The 20,933-nt window shown below is 39.1% G+C and overlaps 1 protein-coding gene and 1 long non-coding RNA gene across 3 annotated transcripts in view; one reads left to right on the top strand and one right to left on the bottom strand.

Annotated features, from left to right (window-relative positions):
* FLACC1 (flagellum associated containing coiled-coil domains 1) overlaps window positions 1-20,933 on the top strand; it is a 32,977-nt gene that overhangs the window by 9,700 nt on the left and 2,344 nt on the right. For both annotated transcript variants that reach the window (XM_079130687.1, XM_079130686.1), the window contains exons 7-11: window positions 9,183-9,280; window positions 10,416-10,468; window positions 12,101-12,200; window positions 13,832-13,935; window positions 18,031-18,093. In XM_079130687.1, the coding sequence (XP_078986813.1) occupies window positions 9,183-9,280; window positions 10,416-10,468; window positions 12,101-12,200; window positions 13,832-13,935; window positions 18,031-18,093 (418 nt within the window). The remainder of the gene's footprint in view (window positions 1-9,182; window positions 9,281-10,415; window positions 10,469-12,100; window positions 12,201-13,831; window positions 13,936-18,030; window positions 18,094-20,933) is intronic.
* On the bottom strand, window positions 13,945-18,010 carry LOC306655927. The gene is made up of 3 exons (XR_013762354.1): window positions 17,424-18,010; window positions 15,079-17,310; window positions 13,945-15,034 (listed from the first exon to the last, which is right to left on the bottom strand). It is a non-coding gene; the product is annotated as an uncharacterized lncRNA (long non-coding RNA).

Raw genomic sequence — 20,933 nt, 5'->3', positions numbered from 1 at the left:
TACAAGAATTATGGGATATCATGAAAAGGCCAAATTTAAGAATTATTGGGATTGAGGAAGGCTTAGAGAAACAAACCAAAGGAATGAACAATCTATTCAAGGAAATAATATCAGAAAATTTCCCAAATCTGCAGAATGAAATGGAAAATCAAGTTCAAGAGGCCTATAGGACTCCAAATATGCAAAATTACAACAGACCCACACCAAGGCACATTATAATGAAAATACCTAACATACAAAATAAAGACAGAATTTTAAAGGCTGTGAGAGAAAAGAACCAATATGGATATCAGTAGATTTTTCAATCCAGACCCTAAAAGCTAGAAGGGCCTGGAACAACATTTTTCAAGCCCTGAAAGAAAATGGATGCCAACCAAGAATCTTATACCCAGCAAAACTTACTTTCAGATTTGACGATGAAAAAAAATCCTTCCATGATAAACAAAAGCTAAAAGAATTTACAAAAAGAAAGCCAGCATTACAGAACATTCTCAGCAAAATATTCCATGAGGAAGAGATGAAAAACAAAGAAGCAAATCAGCAAAGGGAGGAATTATCCTAAAGGAATTGTCAAATAAAGGAGGAACCAAGTCGTGTCAAATAAATAAATAAATAAAGTTTTAAAAATGAACCAAATGACCGGAATACAAATCATATCACAATAATAACCCTGAATGTTAATGGCCTGAATTCATCAATCAGAAGACATAGACTGGCAGATTGCATTAAAAAGAAAGATCCAACAATATGTTGCCTGCAAGAGACTCACCTCATAGAAAAAGATACCCATAGACTAAAGGTGAAAGGATGGGGAAAAACATACCATGCACATGGACTCAGCAAAAAAGCTGGAGTATCCATCCTCATTTCCGATAATGTGGACTTCAAGCCAAAGTAGTCAGAAGGGATAAAGAAGGACATTTTCATACTGCTTAAGGGAAGCATAAATCAGCAAGATATAACAATCATAAACATCTATGCCCCAAACAGTGGCTCATCCATGTATGTCAAACAAATCTTTCTCAATTTCAGAAACCAAATACACCATAACACAATAATACTAGGTGATTTTAACACACCTCTCTCACCACTGGACAGATCTTCCAAACAAAAATTGAACAAGGAAACCACTGATCTCAATAACACAATCAATAATTTAGACTTAACAGACATTTATAGAATATATCATCCAACCAAGAGCGAATACACTTCTTCTCAGCAGCACATGGATTCCTTCTCTAAAACAGACCATATATTATGCCACAAAGCTACTGTTAGCAAATACAAGAAGATAGAGCCACTACCTTGTATTTTATCAGATCATAATGGATTGAAGTTAGAAATAAATGAAAGAGTAAAAACAGAAAACTACTCCAACATCTGGAGATTAAACATATGCTACTATATGATGAATGGATAACAGAAGATATTAGGAAGGAAATTAAAAAATTCTTAGAGGTAAATGAGAACAAAGAAACATCATATCAAAATCTCTGGGACACTATGAAAGCAGTACTTACAGGGAAATTTATTTCATGGAGCGCATTTAATAAAAGAAGTAAAACTCGAAAAATAAACGACCTAACACTACAGCTCAAAGCCCTAGAAAAAGAACAGACCAGCACCAAAAGTAGTAGAAGACAGGAAATAGTTAAACTCAGAGCTGAAATCAACGAAATTGAAACAAAAGAAACAATACAAAAAATTAACAAAATAAATAGTTGGTTCTTCAAAAAAATAAACAAAAATTGATAAACCTTTAGCCACACTAACAAAGAGAAGACGAGAGAAAACCCAAATCACTAAAATTTGGAATGAACAAGGAAATATCACAACAGACACGATTGGAATACAGAACATAATTAGAAGCTATTTTGAAAATCTGTACTCCAACAAAATAGAAAATTTCGAAGACATCAACAGGTTTCTAGAGACATATGAATTGCCTAAACTGAATGAGGAGGACATACACAATTTAAATAGACCAATTTCAAGTAATGAAATAGAAGAAGTCATCAAAAGCCTACCAACAAAGAAAAGTCCGGGATCAGATGGGTTCTCAGCCAAGTTCTACAAAACCTTTAAAGAAGAACTCATTCCAATGCTTCTCAAAGTATTCCATAAAATAGAAGAGGAGGGAACCCTCCCAAACTCATTCTATGAAGCCAATATCACACTGATACCTAAACCAGACAGAGACTCATCAAGGAAAGAAAATTTCAGACCAATATCCTAATGAACATCGACGCAAAAATTCTCAACAAAATTTTAGCAAATCGCATACAAAACATATTAAAAGATAGTGCACCATGATCAAGTGGGTTTCATCCCAGGGACTGCAAGGTTGGTTCAACATCAGGAAATCAATAAACGTCATTCACCGTATCAATAGACTTAAAGTCAAGAATCACATGATTATTTCAATAGATGCAGAAAAAAAGCATTTGATAAAATACAGCATCCCTTCATGCTCAACACACTAGAAAAATAGGAATAGTGGGAACATTCCTTAACATTGTAAAGGCCATCTATGCCAAGCCCATGGCCAATATCATTCTAATGGTGAAAAACTGAAAGCATTCCCCCTAAAAACTGGAACAAGGCAGGATTGCCCTCTTTCACCACTTCTATTCAACATCTGACTCTAGTCAGAGCAATTAGACAATCCAAAGAATATAAAGGGATACGAATTGGAAAAGAGGAACTCAAACTATCCCTGTTCGCTGATGACATGATTATATATTTAGAGGAACCTGGAAATTCCACCAGAAAACTCTTAGAACTCATAAGTGAATTCAGTAAAGTAGCAGGTTACAAGATCAATGCTCATAAATCCAATGCATTTTTATACATAAGTGATGAATCTTCAGAAAGAGAAATTAGGAAAACTACCCCTTTCACAATAGCATTGAAAAAAATAAAATACTTGGGAATCAATCTCACAAAAGAGGTGAAAGACCTCTACAATGAGAACTACAGAACACTAAATAAAGAAATTAAAGAACACCTTAGAAGATGGAAAGATCTCCCATGTTCTTGGATAGGAAGAATTAATATTGTCAAAATGGCCATACTACCTAAAGTGCTATACAGATTCAATGCAATTCCAATTAAAATTCCAATGATGTACCTTACAGAAACAGAGCAAGCAATTATGAAATTCATCTGGAAGAATAAGAAACCCAGAATAGCTAAAGCAATCCTTAGCAGGAAGAGTGAAACAGGGGGTATTGCAATACCAGATCTTCAACTCTACTACAAAGCAATAGTAACAAAAATGGCATGGTATTGGTACCAAAATAGAAAGGTAGATCAATGGTACAGAATAGAGGACACGGACACAAACCCAAATAAACACAATTTTCTCATACTAGACAAAGGTGCCAAAAATATGCAATGGAGAAAAGATAGCCTCTTCAACAAATGGTGCTGGGAGAATTGGAAATCCATATGCAACAGAATGAAACTAAACCCATATCTCTCACCATGCACGAAACTAAACTCAAAATGGATTAAGGACCTCGGAATCAGACCAGAGACCCTGCAGATTATAGAAGAAAAAGTAGGTCCAGATCTTCAACATGTCGGCTTAGGACCAGACTTCCTCAACAGGACTCCCATTAGCACAAGAAATAAAAGCAAGAATCAATAACTGGGATAGATTCAAACTAAAAAGCTTTCTCTCAGCAAAGGAAACTATCAGCAATGCAAAGAAAGAGCCTACAGAGTGGGAGAAAATCTTTGCCAATCATACTTCAGATAGAGCACTAATTTCCAGAATCTATAAAGAATTCAAAAAACTCTACACCAAGAATGCAAATAATCCAATCGACAAATGGGCTAAGGAAATGAATAGACACTTCACAGAAGAAGATCTACAAGCAATCAACAAACATACGGAAAAATGTTCAACATCTCTAGTAATAAGAGAAATGCAAATGAAAACCACCCTAAGATTCCATCTCACCCCAATTAGAATGGCGATTATCAAGAAAACGAGCAACAACAGGTGTTGGCGAGGATGTGGGGAGAAAGGTACACTCATACGTTGCTGGTGGGCTGCAAATTAGTGCAGCCACTCTGGAAAGCAGTGTAGAGATTCCTTAGAAAACTTGGAATGGACCCACCATTTGACCCAGCTATCCCACTCCTTGGCCTATACCCAAAGGACTTAAAATCTGCATACTACAGAGATACAGCCACATCAATGTTCACAGCTGCTCAATTCACAATAGCCAGATTGTGGAACCAACCTAGATGTCCTTCAATTGATGAATGGATAAAGAAACTGTGGTATATATATACAATGGAATATTACTCAGCCATAAAGAATGATAAATTTATGACATTTGCAGGCAAATGGATGAAATTGGAGAATATCATGCTAAGTGAGATAAGCCAATCTCAAAAAAACCAAAGGACAAATGATATCGCTAATAAGTGGATGATGACACATAATGGGGGGTGGAAGGGGTTAGTGTTAGGGTTAGAGTTAGGGTTAGGGAGGGGGGCAAGAATGGAGGAACGAAGGACTGTACAGAGGGAAAAGAGGGGTGGGAGGGGTGGGGGGAAGGGAAAAAATAACAGAATGAATCAAACAACATTACCCTATGTAAATTTATGATTACACAAATGGTATACCTTTATGCCATGTACAAACAGAGAAACAACATGTATCCCATTTGTTTACAATAAAAAAATAAAAATAAAAATAAAAAAATAAAATAAAACAAAAGCACTAACAAGTAAAACTACTTAATCCAGCAAAGTTGTCTTTCAGAAATGATGAAGAAATAAAAACTTTCTCAGACAAAAGTTAAGGAAATTTATCACCATTTAGATCCTGCCTTACAGAAGTTGCTAAAGGGAGTTCTTCAGAATGAAACAAGCTGCTAATTAATAACATAAAGCATACAAAAACACAAAACTCAATGGTATAGGTAATACAGAGCCACATTCAGAACACACTCAAACTTTAATGATGGTTTGTATGGAAATGTATCCCTAGTGTAAGGCTTAAGAAATGGAGAATATCATGCTAAGTGAAATTAGCCAAACTCAGAAACTCAAAGGTTGAATGTTTTCTCTTATATGGAGAAGCTAGAGTAAATGAGGGAAAGAGGGAGGGAAGCATAGGATAACATAAGGAACTAATCAAATACAAATTAATAGATGAGCAAAGGAAATCTAGTAGAGTAAAGGAAGGAGAATGGAAGGGGGAAGGATAGGGGGATCATGAACTGAATTAGATTTCCACACATGTGTGAGTTTTTCGAGATGAACCCAACTACTATGTGTAACCATAAAGCTCTAATTAAAAAAAAAAAGGACAAAACTATTAATCACAACTATAGCTAAAATAAATTGTCAAGATACAAACATTGCAATAAATTGCAGTATAATGATAGTATGGGCCTTCAATACCGTTCTTTCAACAATGGATAGATAATCCAGACAGAAAATTAATAAGGAAACCTCAGATCAAAAGGTTATGAAAGACACGCACAGACCATGCCAGCCAACAACAACAGAGCACATGCTCTTCTCAAGCACACACAGAACATTCTCTAGGACAGAGCACATGTTAGGGTATCAAACAAGCTTTTGCAGATTTAAAAAGATTGAAATTATATCAAGTATCTTTTCCAGCCACAATGGTATGAAACTAGAAATCAATAACAGTGGAGAATTCACTAATAATTAAACATGTTCCTGAATAACCAATAGGTCAATGAAGAAATTAGAAGAGAAATTTAAAACTATCTTGAGACAAGTGAAAAATGAAAATAGAATATACCAAACTCATGTAATATAGAAAAAGCAGTTCTAAGAGGAAAGGTCATAGCAATAAAAGTCTACATCGGAAAAGAATAATAATTTCAAATAAAAACAACCTTAACATCACACCTCAAGGAAGTGGAAAAAGGAGAGCAAACTTAGCCAAAGTTAACAGAAGGAAGGAAATAACAGTGATCACAGCAGAAGTAAGTGAGTTAGAGATTAGGAGAACAATACAGAAGATCAACAAAACTAAGAGTTGACTTTTGAAAAGATTAACAAAATTGAAAAAAATTTAACTAGACAAGAAAAAAAGAGAAGACTAAATGAAATCAGAAATGAAAGAGGAGGCATTACGACTAGTACCACAGATATACAAAGGATCATGAGACTACTGTGAATAATTATATGCTAACAAATTGGATACTCTACAAGAAATGAATAAACTCCTAGACACAAATAATCTACCAAAACTGAATCATGAAGAAACAGAAACATCTAAACAGACCAATAATAACTATAAAGATTGAATTAGTCATAAAAAGTCTCCCATCAAAACAAAGCCAAGAACCAAACTTCTTCATTGCTGAATCCTATCAAACTTTTAAAGAACTAATATCAATCCTCCTCAAACTCTTCCAAAAAAAAAAAAAATTGAAGAGGAGGGAGTAGTTCCAAACTGTTTTTACAAGGTCAGTATTACCCTGGTATCAAAGACAGATGAGGACAAGAAAAGAAAATTAAGGTCAACATCCTTAATGAACATAGATGCAAAAATCTTCAGCAAAATACTAGCAAACCAAATTCAACAACATATTTGGTTTGACATTTCTCAAAAGAAGATATACAAGTGGCTGAGAAGAACATGGAGGGTCAGGGGGAACTCAATATCTTAAATCATCAGAAAAATGCAAATTAAAACAATGAGATATCACTCACCTGTCAAAAAGACTATTATCAAAAAGACGATGGATATTGCTGGTGGGGATGCAAATTAGTGCAGCCACTCTGGAAAGCAGTGTAGAGATTCCTTAGAAAACTTGGAATGGACCCACCATTTGACGCAGCTATCCCACTCCTCGGCCTATAACCAAAGGACTTAAAATCAGCATACTTCAGAGATACAGCCACATCATAGCTGCTCAATTCACAATAGCCAGACTGTGGAACCAACCTAGATGTCCTTCAATTGATGAATGGATAAAGAAACTGTGGTATATATATATACAATGGAATATTACTCAGCTATAAAGAATAATAAAATTATGGCATTTGCAGGTAAATGGATGAAATTGGAGAACATCATGCTAAGTGAGATAAACCAATCTCAAAAATCCAAAGGATGAATGATCTCACTGATAAGCAGATGATGACACATTATGGGGGGTGGGAGGGGGGCAAGAATGGAGGAAGGAGGGACTGTATAGTGGGAAAAGAGGGGTGGGAGGGGTGGGGGGGAAGGAAAAAATAACAGAATGATTCAAACATCATTACCCTATGTAAATGTATGATAATGCAAATGGTATGCTGTTACTCCATGTACAAACAGAAACAACATGTATCCCATTTGTTTACAATAAAAATAAATTAAGGAAAAAAAAAAGACAATGGATAACAAATACAAGAATGTGGAGAAAGGAAAGCCTCTCACGCAGCCTGTGGGAATAATGTAAATTGGGATGGCATTATGGAAAACAGTATGGAGGTTTCTCAAAAAATTAAAACTAGGACTACCATATGATCCAGCAATCCCACTACAGGATATCTACCCTGATGATTTGAAATCCGTTTGTTTAAGGGTTGCCTGCACTCCCATGTTTATTGTACTACTATGCACAATAGCCAAGTTATGAAATCAATCTAAGTGTCCATCAACAGATGAGTGGATAGAGAAAATGTCATACACACACACACACACACACACACACCACCACCACCACCACCACCACCACCACCACCACCTCCAACACCACTACCACACCACCACCACCACCACCTCCACCACGACTACCATACCACATGATAGAATGCTATTCAACCTTCAGAAAGGAAGAAATTTGTATTTGTGACAACGTGGATAGAATTGGAGGAGATGATGCTAAGCGAAATAGGCCAGGCACAGAAAGATAGATACCACCTGTTCTCACTTGTGTTTGGAATCTAAAATAATTGAACTCACAGAAAGCAGAAGGTAGAATGGTGTTACAGAGGCTGAGAGGTAGGGGAATGAGGACATGATGGCCAGAGGATACAAAATCTCAGAGAAATTATGTTTATTAAAGATCCTTTGTAGGGCATGGTTATTCATTAATAGTAGGGTGTTGTTCATTTTAAAATTGCCAAAAGAGTACATTTCAAATGTTCTCACCACAAAAAGATGTTAGGTATGTGAGAGGATGGGTATGTTGAGTATCTCAATTTAATTATTCTATGCCATTATTATAAATCATAACATCATTTGGCACCCCATAAATGTTAGCAATTATAAATTATCAAATTATAATCGTAAAAGAAGAAATCCTGGTGGAGAGATGGCACATCTAGTTGAGTCATAATCTTTTGTGTGTATTTGGTTCTTTATTTGGTTATTGATATACTTCATTTTTTAAGCAGTTTTAGCTTTACAGCAAAACTGGCAGAAGAGTAGAGAGTGCCCACTCTGTGTCACCACCACAGCTTTCCCCATTGCCAAGGCCCCTGCAGAATGGCACATTTGTCACGATTAATGAATCTACTTTGACACATCTTTCTCACCATCCGGAGTTCAGGCTTCACTTCTTTGGAAAATCATGTGAAGACATGTACCCGCCATGTACCCGCCATTACAGAGTCATACAGAACAGTTAAGCTGTCTTAAAAGCCCATCGTGCTTGCCCATTCGTCCCTCCCTCCCCCTGCCCAAATCCCTGGTGACCACTGATCTTTTTTACTGTCTCCACAGTTTTGCCTTTTCCAGAATGTCATATCCTTAGAATCAACAGATTAACTTTTTTCACTTAGCAATATTCATTTAAGTTTCCTCTATCGTTTTTATGGCTTGATAGTTCATATAGACTTTCATTTTAACATTTGTCTTAAACACTGCTAACATCTGCCTCCTGGAAGGGCCCTTGGGAAGAGCTTGGGGTCTGAAATTATCCTAGATACTAATGTAGCTCAGTTTCCCAAGTGAGCTGTAAGTAAAGACTGTGCTGACTATTCAGGTACAATAGTCTGTGGTTGCTGCCAGCTCCATTCAGAACAGTGACTGTAGAAAACAGGAAATCTCTCAACCCTCTCTATATAGAAGCAGGGGAATGTTCCAGGAAGCAAGGGCTTCCCCCACTGTGGGTGACGGGTGGGGATCAGGTCAGGGTGGGACTCAGCTCTGTTCACTGAAGATTGTGGTTTTCTGTATCCCACAGGGAGCTCAGAAAGGCTCACAAAGCAGAGCTCAGTGAGTTAGAGAACAACTACAAAGAAGTGCTGAAGGCAGAGAAGGCAGCTGCCCGGGGAAAACTAGGTACTGTCAGGGCCTGGGTGAAGGAACAAGGGCTGATAGTGTAGGTGTGGGGCCGGGGGCGCCCATGGCCACGGGTGGGTAGTGACCAGGCACCAGAGGTTTCTTCCTGAAGCTAAGGGGGAGAGAGTGACCAAGTTTGAGACTGAAAAGAAGAAAGACCATGTCTACCAAGGTCTTTCCTTTTCCTGGAAGATCTGAGGGAGTCCTTTCATCTTGAGTTTCAGTTCCCCATCTGGGAATTGAGGACAAAATGTCTACCATTGTGAGTTTGATGAGAATGTGAAAACACTTTTAAAAGTATATCCCTGGGGCTGTGGCAGAGCACTAGCCTAGCATGTGTGAGGCACTGGGTTCAATCCTCAGCACCACATAAAAATAAACAAATAAAATAAACGCATTCTGTCCATCTCCAACTACAAAAATACATTTTTAAAAAAAGAAAAAAATACATATTCCTACATTCTACAAATATGATACTAGTACAGTTTGGCAAGTTTCCTGACCTGAAAGATGATAGGGCTTCATCCAGTTCTCCCTGACACACCGCCATCGTATAGCCTTATGAAGCAGAAGGGTTTTAATGGCCATCTGACCTCACTGTTTACTCTGTCCTGGGGAAGAGTAAAATGTGTAGCGTCCCGAATTCTGGGTTCACAGACTAATCCGCACAGAGGGAAGAAGTAATGCTGCAGCCTTCTTCCTTTCTTTTTCCCTAATTTTTTAAAAGATGGTATCTTATTTATACTTTGCAGAATTTTCCAGTTTTCTAAAGAGAACATGTTTTGTTTTCAAAGTCATGGTAAACTAGGACATGTTACCTAAAAGAGAAGCGATGGTTTTATTCCCTTTTTCCCCACAGATGTAGCTCAACCCCTGGGATTCCGTTAAAGACTTTGTTAACAAGAAACTTATTTGTCAACAAATAATTTGTCCCCGGAAACCCCAGTTCCACAGGTGCAGGGTGGGGCCCAAGCATTTGAGTGTTGAAGGTTCTAGGGGAATTTCTGGGGCACATAAAGGCTTCACGGCTGGGGGGAGGTGTTGAGGGTGGGGAGTCGGGCTCCAGAGCTCACATTTGAGTTTAAAATGTGCTGTCAGAGGAGTGATGATGACCCTGTTGTTTTCCTTCGTCCAGAGGAGATGGAAAAGGAGTACAAGTATTTGAAGAATATGTTTCATATGTATCAGGTGAGAAAGAGCTCCTTGGTGGCTTATGGGAGTGAGAGAACCAAGTCTTATTCCTGGTTGGCAACATTGAGATGAATCCAGAGCTCTTGCCCAGAAAACCATGTCCTGAGACTCCCGCATCCTTGGACCTAAGTGGCACTCACTGCACCCAGGAAGAAGTGTGAACCCAATGGTTCCATGCATGACAAGTCAGCCTCCTAGACTGTCAAGAGGCCTATCATCAAATATGTTTGTGGTTATACAAGTAGAAGCTGTTCCCTTTGAAGAAAAATGGAAGTAAACAACAACAGGAACAATCAAAGAAGTGTTCCTACCCAAAGACGACCTCTGTAAAAATCTGTATCCATAAATGTATTCAATCTGTGTACAGTTTTTACCCTCTTTTCATCAGGCAGAAACTTTTTGCTCTTTTTTTTAATGACTAGATATTATCCTAGTGATATAGCATCTATCTCACAATTTCCCAAATGTTGACCGTTGGAGTTTTTTCCAGTTGCTTGATGAACAAAAAAATATCACTTTGAACATCTTTGATTGTGGCAGTGCTGAGTCAAAAGGGATGAATATTTTTAAGGCCTTTAATAGATTTGCCCAAATCGTAATCTAAAAAGGCTCTGTCACACTGCACCACACAAGCTGAGCATGGAACGCTGTAGCCATCCCAGAGCATAACCTATTCACTTAATCGGCTAATTTGATGAAGGTCCAGAGTTAGAGTACAAGGCCTCCGGAGATGGGGAGTGAACAGGGGAAGCAGACTCAAGCCTCCTCCCTATTTAATTGCTAATTATGGGAGGGGTTTCCTGGGATCTAGACTTTATTGCAAATACTTAAGAAGTCCCAGGCAAACCAGGACAGGTTTGCCTATTTCACCCTACCAAAAATGAAATACCAGCACCACCTCTGAAATTCTATTTGCTACTGACAGTTTCAGGTTCAGCTTATATCCAAAACCTGACCAGATTTATGACCAGATGAGCTGTTCCAGGTTCCTAAATTTACTCTGTGCTTGCCTCAATCTGGGTCTCTCCAGGCCACATGAACTCCAAGGCCACCACATTAACCACCAGCATGAAAATGAGGAGAGAGAACCCATCAACATGGTCCCAGCAACTCCACAAAGCACTGAGGCCTTGATCAGTGTGGATCCTCATGCTTTCCTTTCTGGGATCTTACTAGCAGCAATCAGATCCTGGGTCTTCCACTTTGGGGGTTCCAAGATTTCCTCAAAACAAACTGGGTCTTCTGCAAAACATCACTTTTTTTTTTTTTTCTAAGTCTACAAATTAACTCCAGGCATTTCCCTTCTTTCTTCACGTGCTACTGAAGAGGGATTTATGATTCAGCAGGAGCTGACATGTGATTCTCCCACCTGGAGAGCCTACCTGTTCCCAGTACCTGGAAGCCCAGTTCCAGCAGGGCAAAGGTTGCTTGTGCGTGCATGGTTTTCCCTTGACCTTTAGGGTTCCACGACTCTGTGGGATGAGGATGGAATTTACTTTCCCTTTGTCATCCATGGAGGGCCCTGTCAGTGAGGGAAGCTGCACGGGGCTTGGGCAGTGTGCACAGACAGCCTCTCCAGGTCTCCCTTCTCAGGGCTCTTTTCCTCCTGGTGCCTTTGTGCCTCCACAGGACAGCATTTATGACGAAATAGAAGAAAAGTGGTTAAAGCGGAAAGCAGAATGGGAGAAGGAGGAGAAGCTGGAGCGGGAAAAGATCCTGCTGCAACAGAGTGAGTATGACAGAACTGTTGGGCTTTGGGAAGACAGGTACAGCAAAACCTGCCTGAGGCTTGGCCTTGACTCGAGGGATCTTGGGTTTACCAAGGGTGAGGGCCACATGCCAGATTCCTGAATGGCACTGCTATAGTCATCAAGAAAACAAAAATGACCAGGCATGGTGGCACACACTGTGACCCCAGCAACCCGGAGGCTGAGGAAGGAGGAGGACAAGTCCAAGTTTGAAGCCGGCCTGCACGATTTAGTGAGACCCTATCTCAAAATAAAATGAAAAGGGTTGAGTATGCAGCTCAGTGATAGTTAGTTGCCTAGGATGTGTTTAAACCCCAGCACCACAAAACAAATAACAAACAAACAAAATCACCCAAGTCATGAGAAGGGCAAGGTCTTTTTGAAGTTTAGACACCTGAACTAAGGGACCTAAGCTTGTACCTTCCAAAACTCACTGGTTCCAAGTTTGCCTATCATGGGCTTGAACAAGTGTTGTGACCTCTAATAGGAATGTAGACTCTGTATCTGAATACCGGTGACCCCAAAGCTCCAGGAATTCTTGAATTAGAACTTGAAATATTCATTTGGGGGGAGGGAGTAGGAGAAATAACACAATTCATCATAGCAAGAATCTCTGTATCCCCATGTCCCCCCAAAGGGAACCATGTTTGATTGGTATTTTGAATATGTCCAACACATAACCTAGAGCTTGGCTCCATAGTTGCACTTCCCACCCCCACCGAGCTTCTTCATTAATGGAAGAATATTGAGAGGGTTTGGTGAAGACTACTTCCCAGGCCTCCAGGAATATTTGAGGGAGGAGTGGGCTGTCTACAAACCTATTCCTCTTATCTTACATTTATTTGGTTTAAACCAAATTACTCATTTAAATGCAAAGACTCCCTTGGACCATTCACATGCTGGTGGGGACTCTGGACCTCTATGGGGAAGCATGAAGACCCTAAAGTTGAGGCTGGGGCTGCAATGTGGAGCTGCTCCTGTCTGAGCCAAGGTCACCTTCAGACTTCTAGATATGCATACAACACACAGCTAAGTTTTGAAAGACTAGAATTTAGCTGCTCATCATGCATCTTATTCCAGGGTTTCTCTGTAAGTTTAGGGAACCCTCTAGCCAAATTGCCACATAGAAGGAATTTGTATTTGCCCCTTCCCCTCCTTCCACCTATTTAGTATTAGTGTTCTTCTGGCAGGTTTTTCTGGCCAGGAAAACATTGTAAGCCAACCTCTGCCCCCGGGTTTTAGAACAAAATGAATGATATTGCTGGAAAAAATCAGGTAAGCTAAGAGCTTTAAGACAAGAATATTCAAGAAAGCACAGTAGTTTTTTCAGCAGAGGAAATGGATAAAATAATAAGTAACACATCCAAAATAAACCACACACACAAGAACCACAGATAGTGACAGTAAATCTCACATGGCTCATGTGATTGAGGGCAACCACCATGATTACCTCACCCTGGGGTATTTCCAGGTTGGAGTTGGAACACCAGACTAAAAGAACAGGGATTTGATCCAGTCTGAAATTGCTTGTATTTTCAAATATTCTAGGTTTCTCTCTGTGCTTATTTTTCCATATTTACACACAGATGTGCTTTTTCTCTCACCTCTGCAGAACATAAAATGACAAAAAAGTTCGAGTTAGAGTCAGAAGAAGAAAAGAGGAAACTAACTGAATCCTACAGTGCTTCCATTGAGAACCTCGTTAGTGAGAAGGAGGTAGGTCAGGGGAGTACTTGGCGGTTGCATGAGTGGTCTGGGTGCAGCAGCCATGCCTTCATAATCAGGTGACCTTTTTGTCTGGATGGCCAATCCTCCTCCTTGCCTAGCTTTCCTGGAAATATATGCAAGTAGGTTGATAGGCTTGCTTTCCTTTAACGAGTCTTGCCACAGGTTGTTGAAGTGAAAATTGTGAGTAATGAGAAATAACTGAATGCTAAATATACAGAACCCGAAATTCCCAATTTTACCAAAATACCATCCCTGAATGTCCTTCTCATTCGTGATGGAAGAGAAGAGGCACTGCTGCAAACCAAACAAATTTGGTCCCACAGGACTCAACAAATAGAGTAGCTACATGATGGAGGGAGTTAAGAGTTGACTACTCCTGCTAGCCAAACTTTACTACTGATAAAACCTTACTACTGAGACCAGGTAATAATGAAAGAAGATCTCAGTCCAAATTTTACCATACTTACAGACATTTACTAAGCCAACATGCATCAGAAAGTAGCCCCGACATTTCATGCCCCCAGATCTCTAAACCTCTGGGTACACAGAAGGTTTCCCAATGGCAGGTATGATGCATCACAGAAGCAGAACTCTGCGCCCCTTATTGTCTGCAACAGACAATCAGAGTACCTGCTTAGCAGGATCAGGACTGTAAGCTCATGGCCCATAAGGAGACAGGAAGCAAACCTGGGATCAGCTAGCTTTCCTTTATTCTGCAGCAAAGTCCATGGATCAAGCATGGGAGGGCCCATTTTCTGGATGTGGAGCTGGCCCCTGGGTTACAGAAGGAGTCTGGGTTTTTATAGTTTCATTGGCGCCTGCAGATGTGCAGTTTGGAAAGTCAGGGGCTAGTTGTACAGATTAGAACTTTAACTTAGGAAGGTAGTTGTAAAAAGGTTGAAACTCATTATCTGGGGAGATAGGAGTCCAGATCCCAAGGGATGAATACTCAAATCTTGCCCGTTGCTTTTCTTTCTCTGGGATCCATTGTTTCTCAGAGTTTCAATATTTGTTGTGCCTCCCTTTAGGGCTAATTTGCTATGGGGGAAGGTCAAAATCCAGGGCCCAGAATTTCAGTATTTGCCTCCTTCCTTTGAGATGCACTGGGGTTGGGAAGGGGTAAAAGTTTACTTTTGGTGGAGATGCTGGAGATGAACCTGGGAGTGGATGGAAGTTTGCTTTATCCCCTCAGGGCCCATCGTTATTGGGAAAGGGCGCACTGGGAGAGGTTTAATGTTTGGCCAATTTCCCCTCCCTCCTGCCAAGCCACACTGTCCCTCTATTTTTCTTGGGGACCTGTATTGTAGGAATATCATTTTCCATAACCCTTCAAGGACCAACTGGGATCAAGTCCTAGGCACCATCCTTGAGGGTACAGACTACAGACTTTGTTATATTCTTGTACCATTTTTGTGCAAAATGTTTTTACAATATTTAGGATATTTTGCATATTTCATTTTTGCATCCATTTCTAACCATTATGCTGATCCAAAATCCACTAATTTCATCAATAAAAGTCCAATTCTGGTAGTCACTGTTATCATTGGGCAAAACAATAATGGGGTCAGGCTCTGTAGCGCATATAGTTGAGGTCTGGAGGGTTCAATCATCTGAATAAGAAGTAGCCATCCCTTTTGTGGAGAGAGATTTGATCTGCACATATCCTTTCTTCCTTCTTCCTATTATTTCTGTAGTGATGCTGACTATAAATGGATATCTCTCTCTCTCTCATTGAGATATAATTTATACTTAGCAAAACACACAGACTTAAGTGTGCAATTTAATGAGTTTTGATATGTGTATATACTTCTATAACCAACACTCAATTTAAGATCAGGAACATTTCACTACCCAGAAAACGCTCTTGTGTTCCGTTCCAGTTAAAGTCCTATCTCCCCGAAACCTGTCCTTACATAATTACTCTTTTCATTTCTACCACCATAGATCAGTTTTGCCAGTTTTTAAACTTTATATAAATGGAATCATGGAGTTATGCTCTCTTGAGCATAGTCTCTTCTCCCTCAACAAAATATCTGTGAAATTTAACTCTTTGCTTTTCATACCCATAATTTCTTCCTTTTTTTAATTGCACAGGAGTACCTTTTTGTAGAAATATTCCAAATTGTGTTTACCATTTTCTGCTTTTGGAGATTTGGGTTGTATCCATTTATTGGCTTTTATAAATAAGGTTTCTATAAACATTCTCATATAAGCACTTTTGGAGACAGTTGCTCTTATTTCTCTTGGATATATACCTAGAAGTACTGTTACTAGGCTCTAGGATTAATTTTATAAGAAATTGATAAGCTATTTTCCAAAGTAGTATATGATTTTACTTTTGAATCTCAAAAATGCAAATTCTGGTTGCTCTATATCCTCAACAATTAGTATCACCAATCTTTTAATTTTGGTCATTCCAGTGGGACAAAGTGGTATTTCATTATGGTTTTAGTTTCCCTGATTACTAATTATGTTGAACGATTTTTCATATGCTTATTATAGCATTCATATATTTTCTTTTGTGAAAATTTTAGGTCTTTGCCATTTGGTAAAATTAGGATTATCTTTTTATTATTGATGTATAGAGTACTCTATATATTGTAGTTACAAAGTCTTCATCAGTCTACATGTTGCAAATATTGATTTCCAGATTGTCACTTGCCTTTTTATTTTGTTAATGTTATCATTTAATGTGTAGACATTTTTAGTTTTGATGAAAGGCAAATTGTCAGTCTTTTTCTGTTAAATTATCAGTCATACAAACAAGAAAATATGCCCACAAATGATGAGAAAAATCACTTAATACTCAAGAGATCCAGAAGTGACACAAATGAATATTCCCCAGAATGTGTCTATTCTAGATCCAAATTTAATTTTCAGTGAAGAAAACCACAAGGCAATTTTGTGCCTTCTCTTCAGATGTCTCCACAAAGTGACCTAATGTGACTTGGGAAAAAAAAATAAATAAAGTCACACCATAGACTGGAAGCTGATATTTACAATAGGTAGGTCTGACCAAAAAATGTGTTTCCTCTGTGGAACTTAAAAAACTTTTGTGGTTCAAGTTTGCCACTTCTCTATAAAATCTTTGCCTATTACAATGTCATAAAGATATTCTAATGTTTTAGAAACTTCATAATTTTAGCTTTTATGATTCTGTGATCCATTTTGAACAATTTGAGTGAGGTAGAGACTGTGGGTCACTTTTTTACATAGGAATATTCAGTTGTTTCAGCACTGAATATTCCTGGGGCTGGAGATGTGGTAGTGGTAGAGCGCTTTGCCTGGCATGGGTGAGGTCCTAGGTTCAACCCTCAGCACCACATATAAGTAAATAAATAAAATAAAAAAATACATCAATAACTAAAAAAATCTGGGCTGGGGAGATAGCTCAGCTGGTAGAGTGCTTGCCTTGCAAGCAAAAAGCCCTGGGTTCAATTCCCAGCACTGCAAAAAAAAAAAAAAAAAAAAAAAACTAAAAATATATTAAAACAAGCAAACAAAAAAACCATTCTTTTTCACATTGAGTTGCCTTGGGGTCTTTGGGGGTCAGAGTCAGACTCTCCATTTCTGTTCATTTGACTACTTGTCTTCATTTAGGCCCACAAACATAATATAGTCTTATCTACTATAGCTTAAAACCAAATAGTAAAAATCATCTAACTTTAGTATGTTTTTCAAGATTATTTTGGTTTTTTTTCCCATCCTTTGCATTTTCATATACATTTTAGAACTAGCTTGCCAATATAGAATTCAGTGTTCAAGAAAACCTGTTGGCATTTTGACTAGGAATGCATTGAAAAATAAAGATTGATCTGTGCAGAAATTAATTCTTAATAGTGTTAAATCTGTATGACAACTTAAAAGCTTTTGGTGAAAATCTAATTTATTTTAATATTTGTCAATGTGATAACATCGAATTCAAGATTTTCATGAGTTAACTTCAAAATGTCATATCATTTGTTTATAATGTGTGTATCATTATATTGATATGTAAGCTTTAGTAAATATTACATTCCTGAGTCCTCTATTGCGTTCTTAATTCTCCAAAAGAATATAGAAAGCCAATAAAATTATTTTTAGGAGCTCTTGAAACAACACGAAAGTGACACCCTACAAATACAGGAGCTGAGGAAGACCAAAGAGGTAAGTTCTTCTATTTGTTCCTGTGGAATTGATGTCTGGCAAATCCATCAGCAAAATGATACACGCTCAATAAAAAGGAATCTATGATAATTTTTCCAAAACCAATGGAAGATCTAAAGGTAAGTTTGCTAGATGAAATAAGTCAAAAAGTAGTCCAAAATTGTCTGTAAAACAGAAACACCCGTGCCCTTTTTAAAGCCAGATTTGAGCATGTAGGACCCCCAAAAAGGAGACCCCAACTCTGTCCCACAGATCGACCGCAACCCCAATCAACCGCAGGAGGCGTCACTTGATGCAAACCACAAGAGGCTTTTATTCCAGCGCGCTGCGACCCAACTTGTGACTCATGCAGGAGTCAAGGAGTCGAGTCCCTAGCAGAAAATCTTACAAGTTTATAAAGGCAGAAACCACACATCGGGAGGGGTCGCACATGAAAGGGGAACAAAGCCGCCGAGAAATTCCAAAGGGGGTCTGAGTTGGCTGATAACATACAACATGTTTCACAATGTTTTACAACAGGGCGTAAATTCTGGTCAATAGTTTCTGGTAATCTTACTGTCTGAGCACTATCTGGCTCAATTTACTCTTTTACTCTCTGTTTGGGGCTGTTTCCTGGAACAGCTTTAAGGGCTTTGTTCCCATTACTTAGGGAGTTGAGATAAAACAGACAGCTTAAAAAAATGTCCATTCTTTCAAGCACATATATCAACAATATATTCTGCAAGGTCATCAATGTTGAATAAGTTCTATTCCTAGCAAAATTTAAGGACCTTGAATCATGAACGGCTATGTTCTTTCCCTTGGAGCTCAGAAGAGTGCAGAACTTCCTTCACCTGTGGATCTCCGGCTCCAAGCTCTGGGTGTACCTCAGATATGACAACTTCCTCGAGGGACTCTCCACTTTGTGGAGACATCTGAATAGAAGCTGTTCAAACCCCAAAGTGCCCTGTGATTCTTTCTTCTCTGAGAATTTAATTTGGATCTAGAATGGACATGTTTGAGAAAAGATTCACTTACATTATTTCTGTTGCTATTAATTGATTTTTCTCATTTGTGGTCATATTTTCTTGTTGGCTTGCCTGGTAGTTTTTTATGGGGTGCCAACCATTGTGAAAGTTGCCTCGTCAGGCACTGAATATTTTTATATTTCTTTAAATATTCTTGAACTATGTTCTGGGACACAGTTAAGTTACTTGGAAACAGTTTGACTCTCCCACATCCGATGCATCAGCATTGGCCTCAGCATGCTTTTAAGACTTGCTAATCTGAACTGAAGCAGTCTAGTGCTACCCACCCCTGAGGTAACACCTTTGCAAATGCTCTCCCAGTGCCCTCTTTGACAATGGCTTCTTTACTGTGAACTCCTCCAGGCCTGTGTTGGCCCAGGGATTGTCCCACCTGTTCTTTTCTTTCCCCAGCATCATCTCCTTGTATTTCTTGCCTCCATCATTTCACCCCAGCAGCACTGAACTGCTTGCTGTTTCTTAAAAGGTCAGGATGTTCCTACCTGGAGGTCTTTGCTCTCTTCCAGTTCTCTCTTCCTGAAAAGCTCTTTCTCAGAAATCCACATGGCTCAGATCCTTTCCTTCTTCTGATCTTTACTCAAATGCCACCTTTCAGGGGCCACTCTATCTGAAGCCTCAGTTCCCTGCCCCAGTACTTCCTGTGACAAATACCAGCAATGCCTCCCCTGGCCCAAGGTGAGGTCACTTCCTCCCTGAGCCACTCACCTCTGGGGTTTCATAGGTGTCCAGTTCTTCCTTTACCTCACTGGTCACTTCTCCATCCTCTTTCTAGGACCTCTTCCTCCTCCACCTTATTTCCAAGTCCTGGAAGTTTCAAGGCTGGGCCCTGGGTTCTGTCTCTTTTCTTTGTCTCCCCTTCTCCTTTGAGAGTTAGTTATTCACACAGATGTAAATGCCATTTCTGTGCTGTAGGCCAGGATTGACTCCTCCAGCCCAATCCTCCTCTGAGCTCCAGGCTGCATATCCAGCTGCCTATATGACATTTCTACATAGGTGACGCTGGATACCTCAAACTTAACACGTCCAACTCCACACTTCTGATTTTCCTTCCAGGATTTGAGCTCCCAAATTGTCAATCTCCCAGCTGTTCGAACTAGACTCAAAGTCACTAATTTCTTCCACTCTCCCTCATCCATGCCTCAGCATCAGCCACCCCTCCATAGAGGACTCCATATACATCTGCTTTTCTGCAGCTCTGCCACCCCTCCCCCAGTCCATTATTTCTCACCTGAGCTATTGTAACACTATCCTCCTTACTGTCCTTGTTTTCCACCCTGTCCCCTCCAACCCATGCTCTACAGAACAGTGAGATCAATGCAAAGAGCCAGACCAATATAAACACTCCTCTGTCTAAAACCTTTCAAACACCTGCTTCCCCATTATTCTCAGGTTATTTTGGCTCCCAGGTGTGACCTGGCTCCTCTGCATCTCCTCACCTTGACTCACTCTTCTGCTTGTGGTCTCTATTCTAACCTCACTAGTGTTCCTTAAGGATTGCTACACTTTTGCCTTCTAAGGACTTTTGCACAGGTTCCTAATTGTTCTTCCATAGTACTTTGTTTATTTAATCAATAGTCTATTTCTTGGAACAGTTGTAGGTTTATAGAAAAATTAGGGCAAAAGAGTTTCTTTAGGCTACCCCTTAGAATTTCACCTATTATCAACGTCTTGCACTAGGATGATATATATTAGTTTCAATTTACCTGATGCATTATTATTAACTGAAGACCATAGTTCACATTGGTGTTCATTCCTTGTGCCATACAGTCTACGAGTTTTGCCTAATATGCCAAGTCATGTATCTATAATTACTGT

Source organism: Sciurus vulgaris, assembly GCF_902686455.1.
Source record: "Sciurus vulgaris genome assembly, chromosome: 3".
Classification (NCBI taxonomy): Eukaryota; Metazoa; Chordata; class Mammalia; order Rodentia; family Sciuridae; genus Sciurus; species Sciurus vulgaris.
This window is presented reverse-complemented; position numbering and strand designations above follow the sequence as displayed.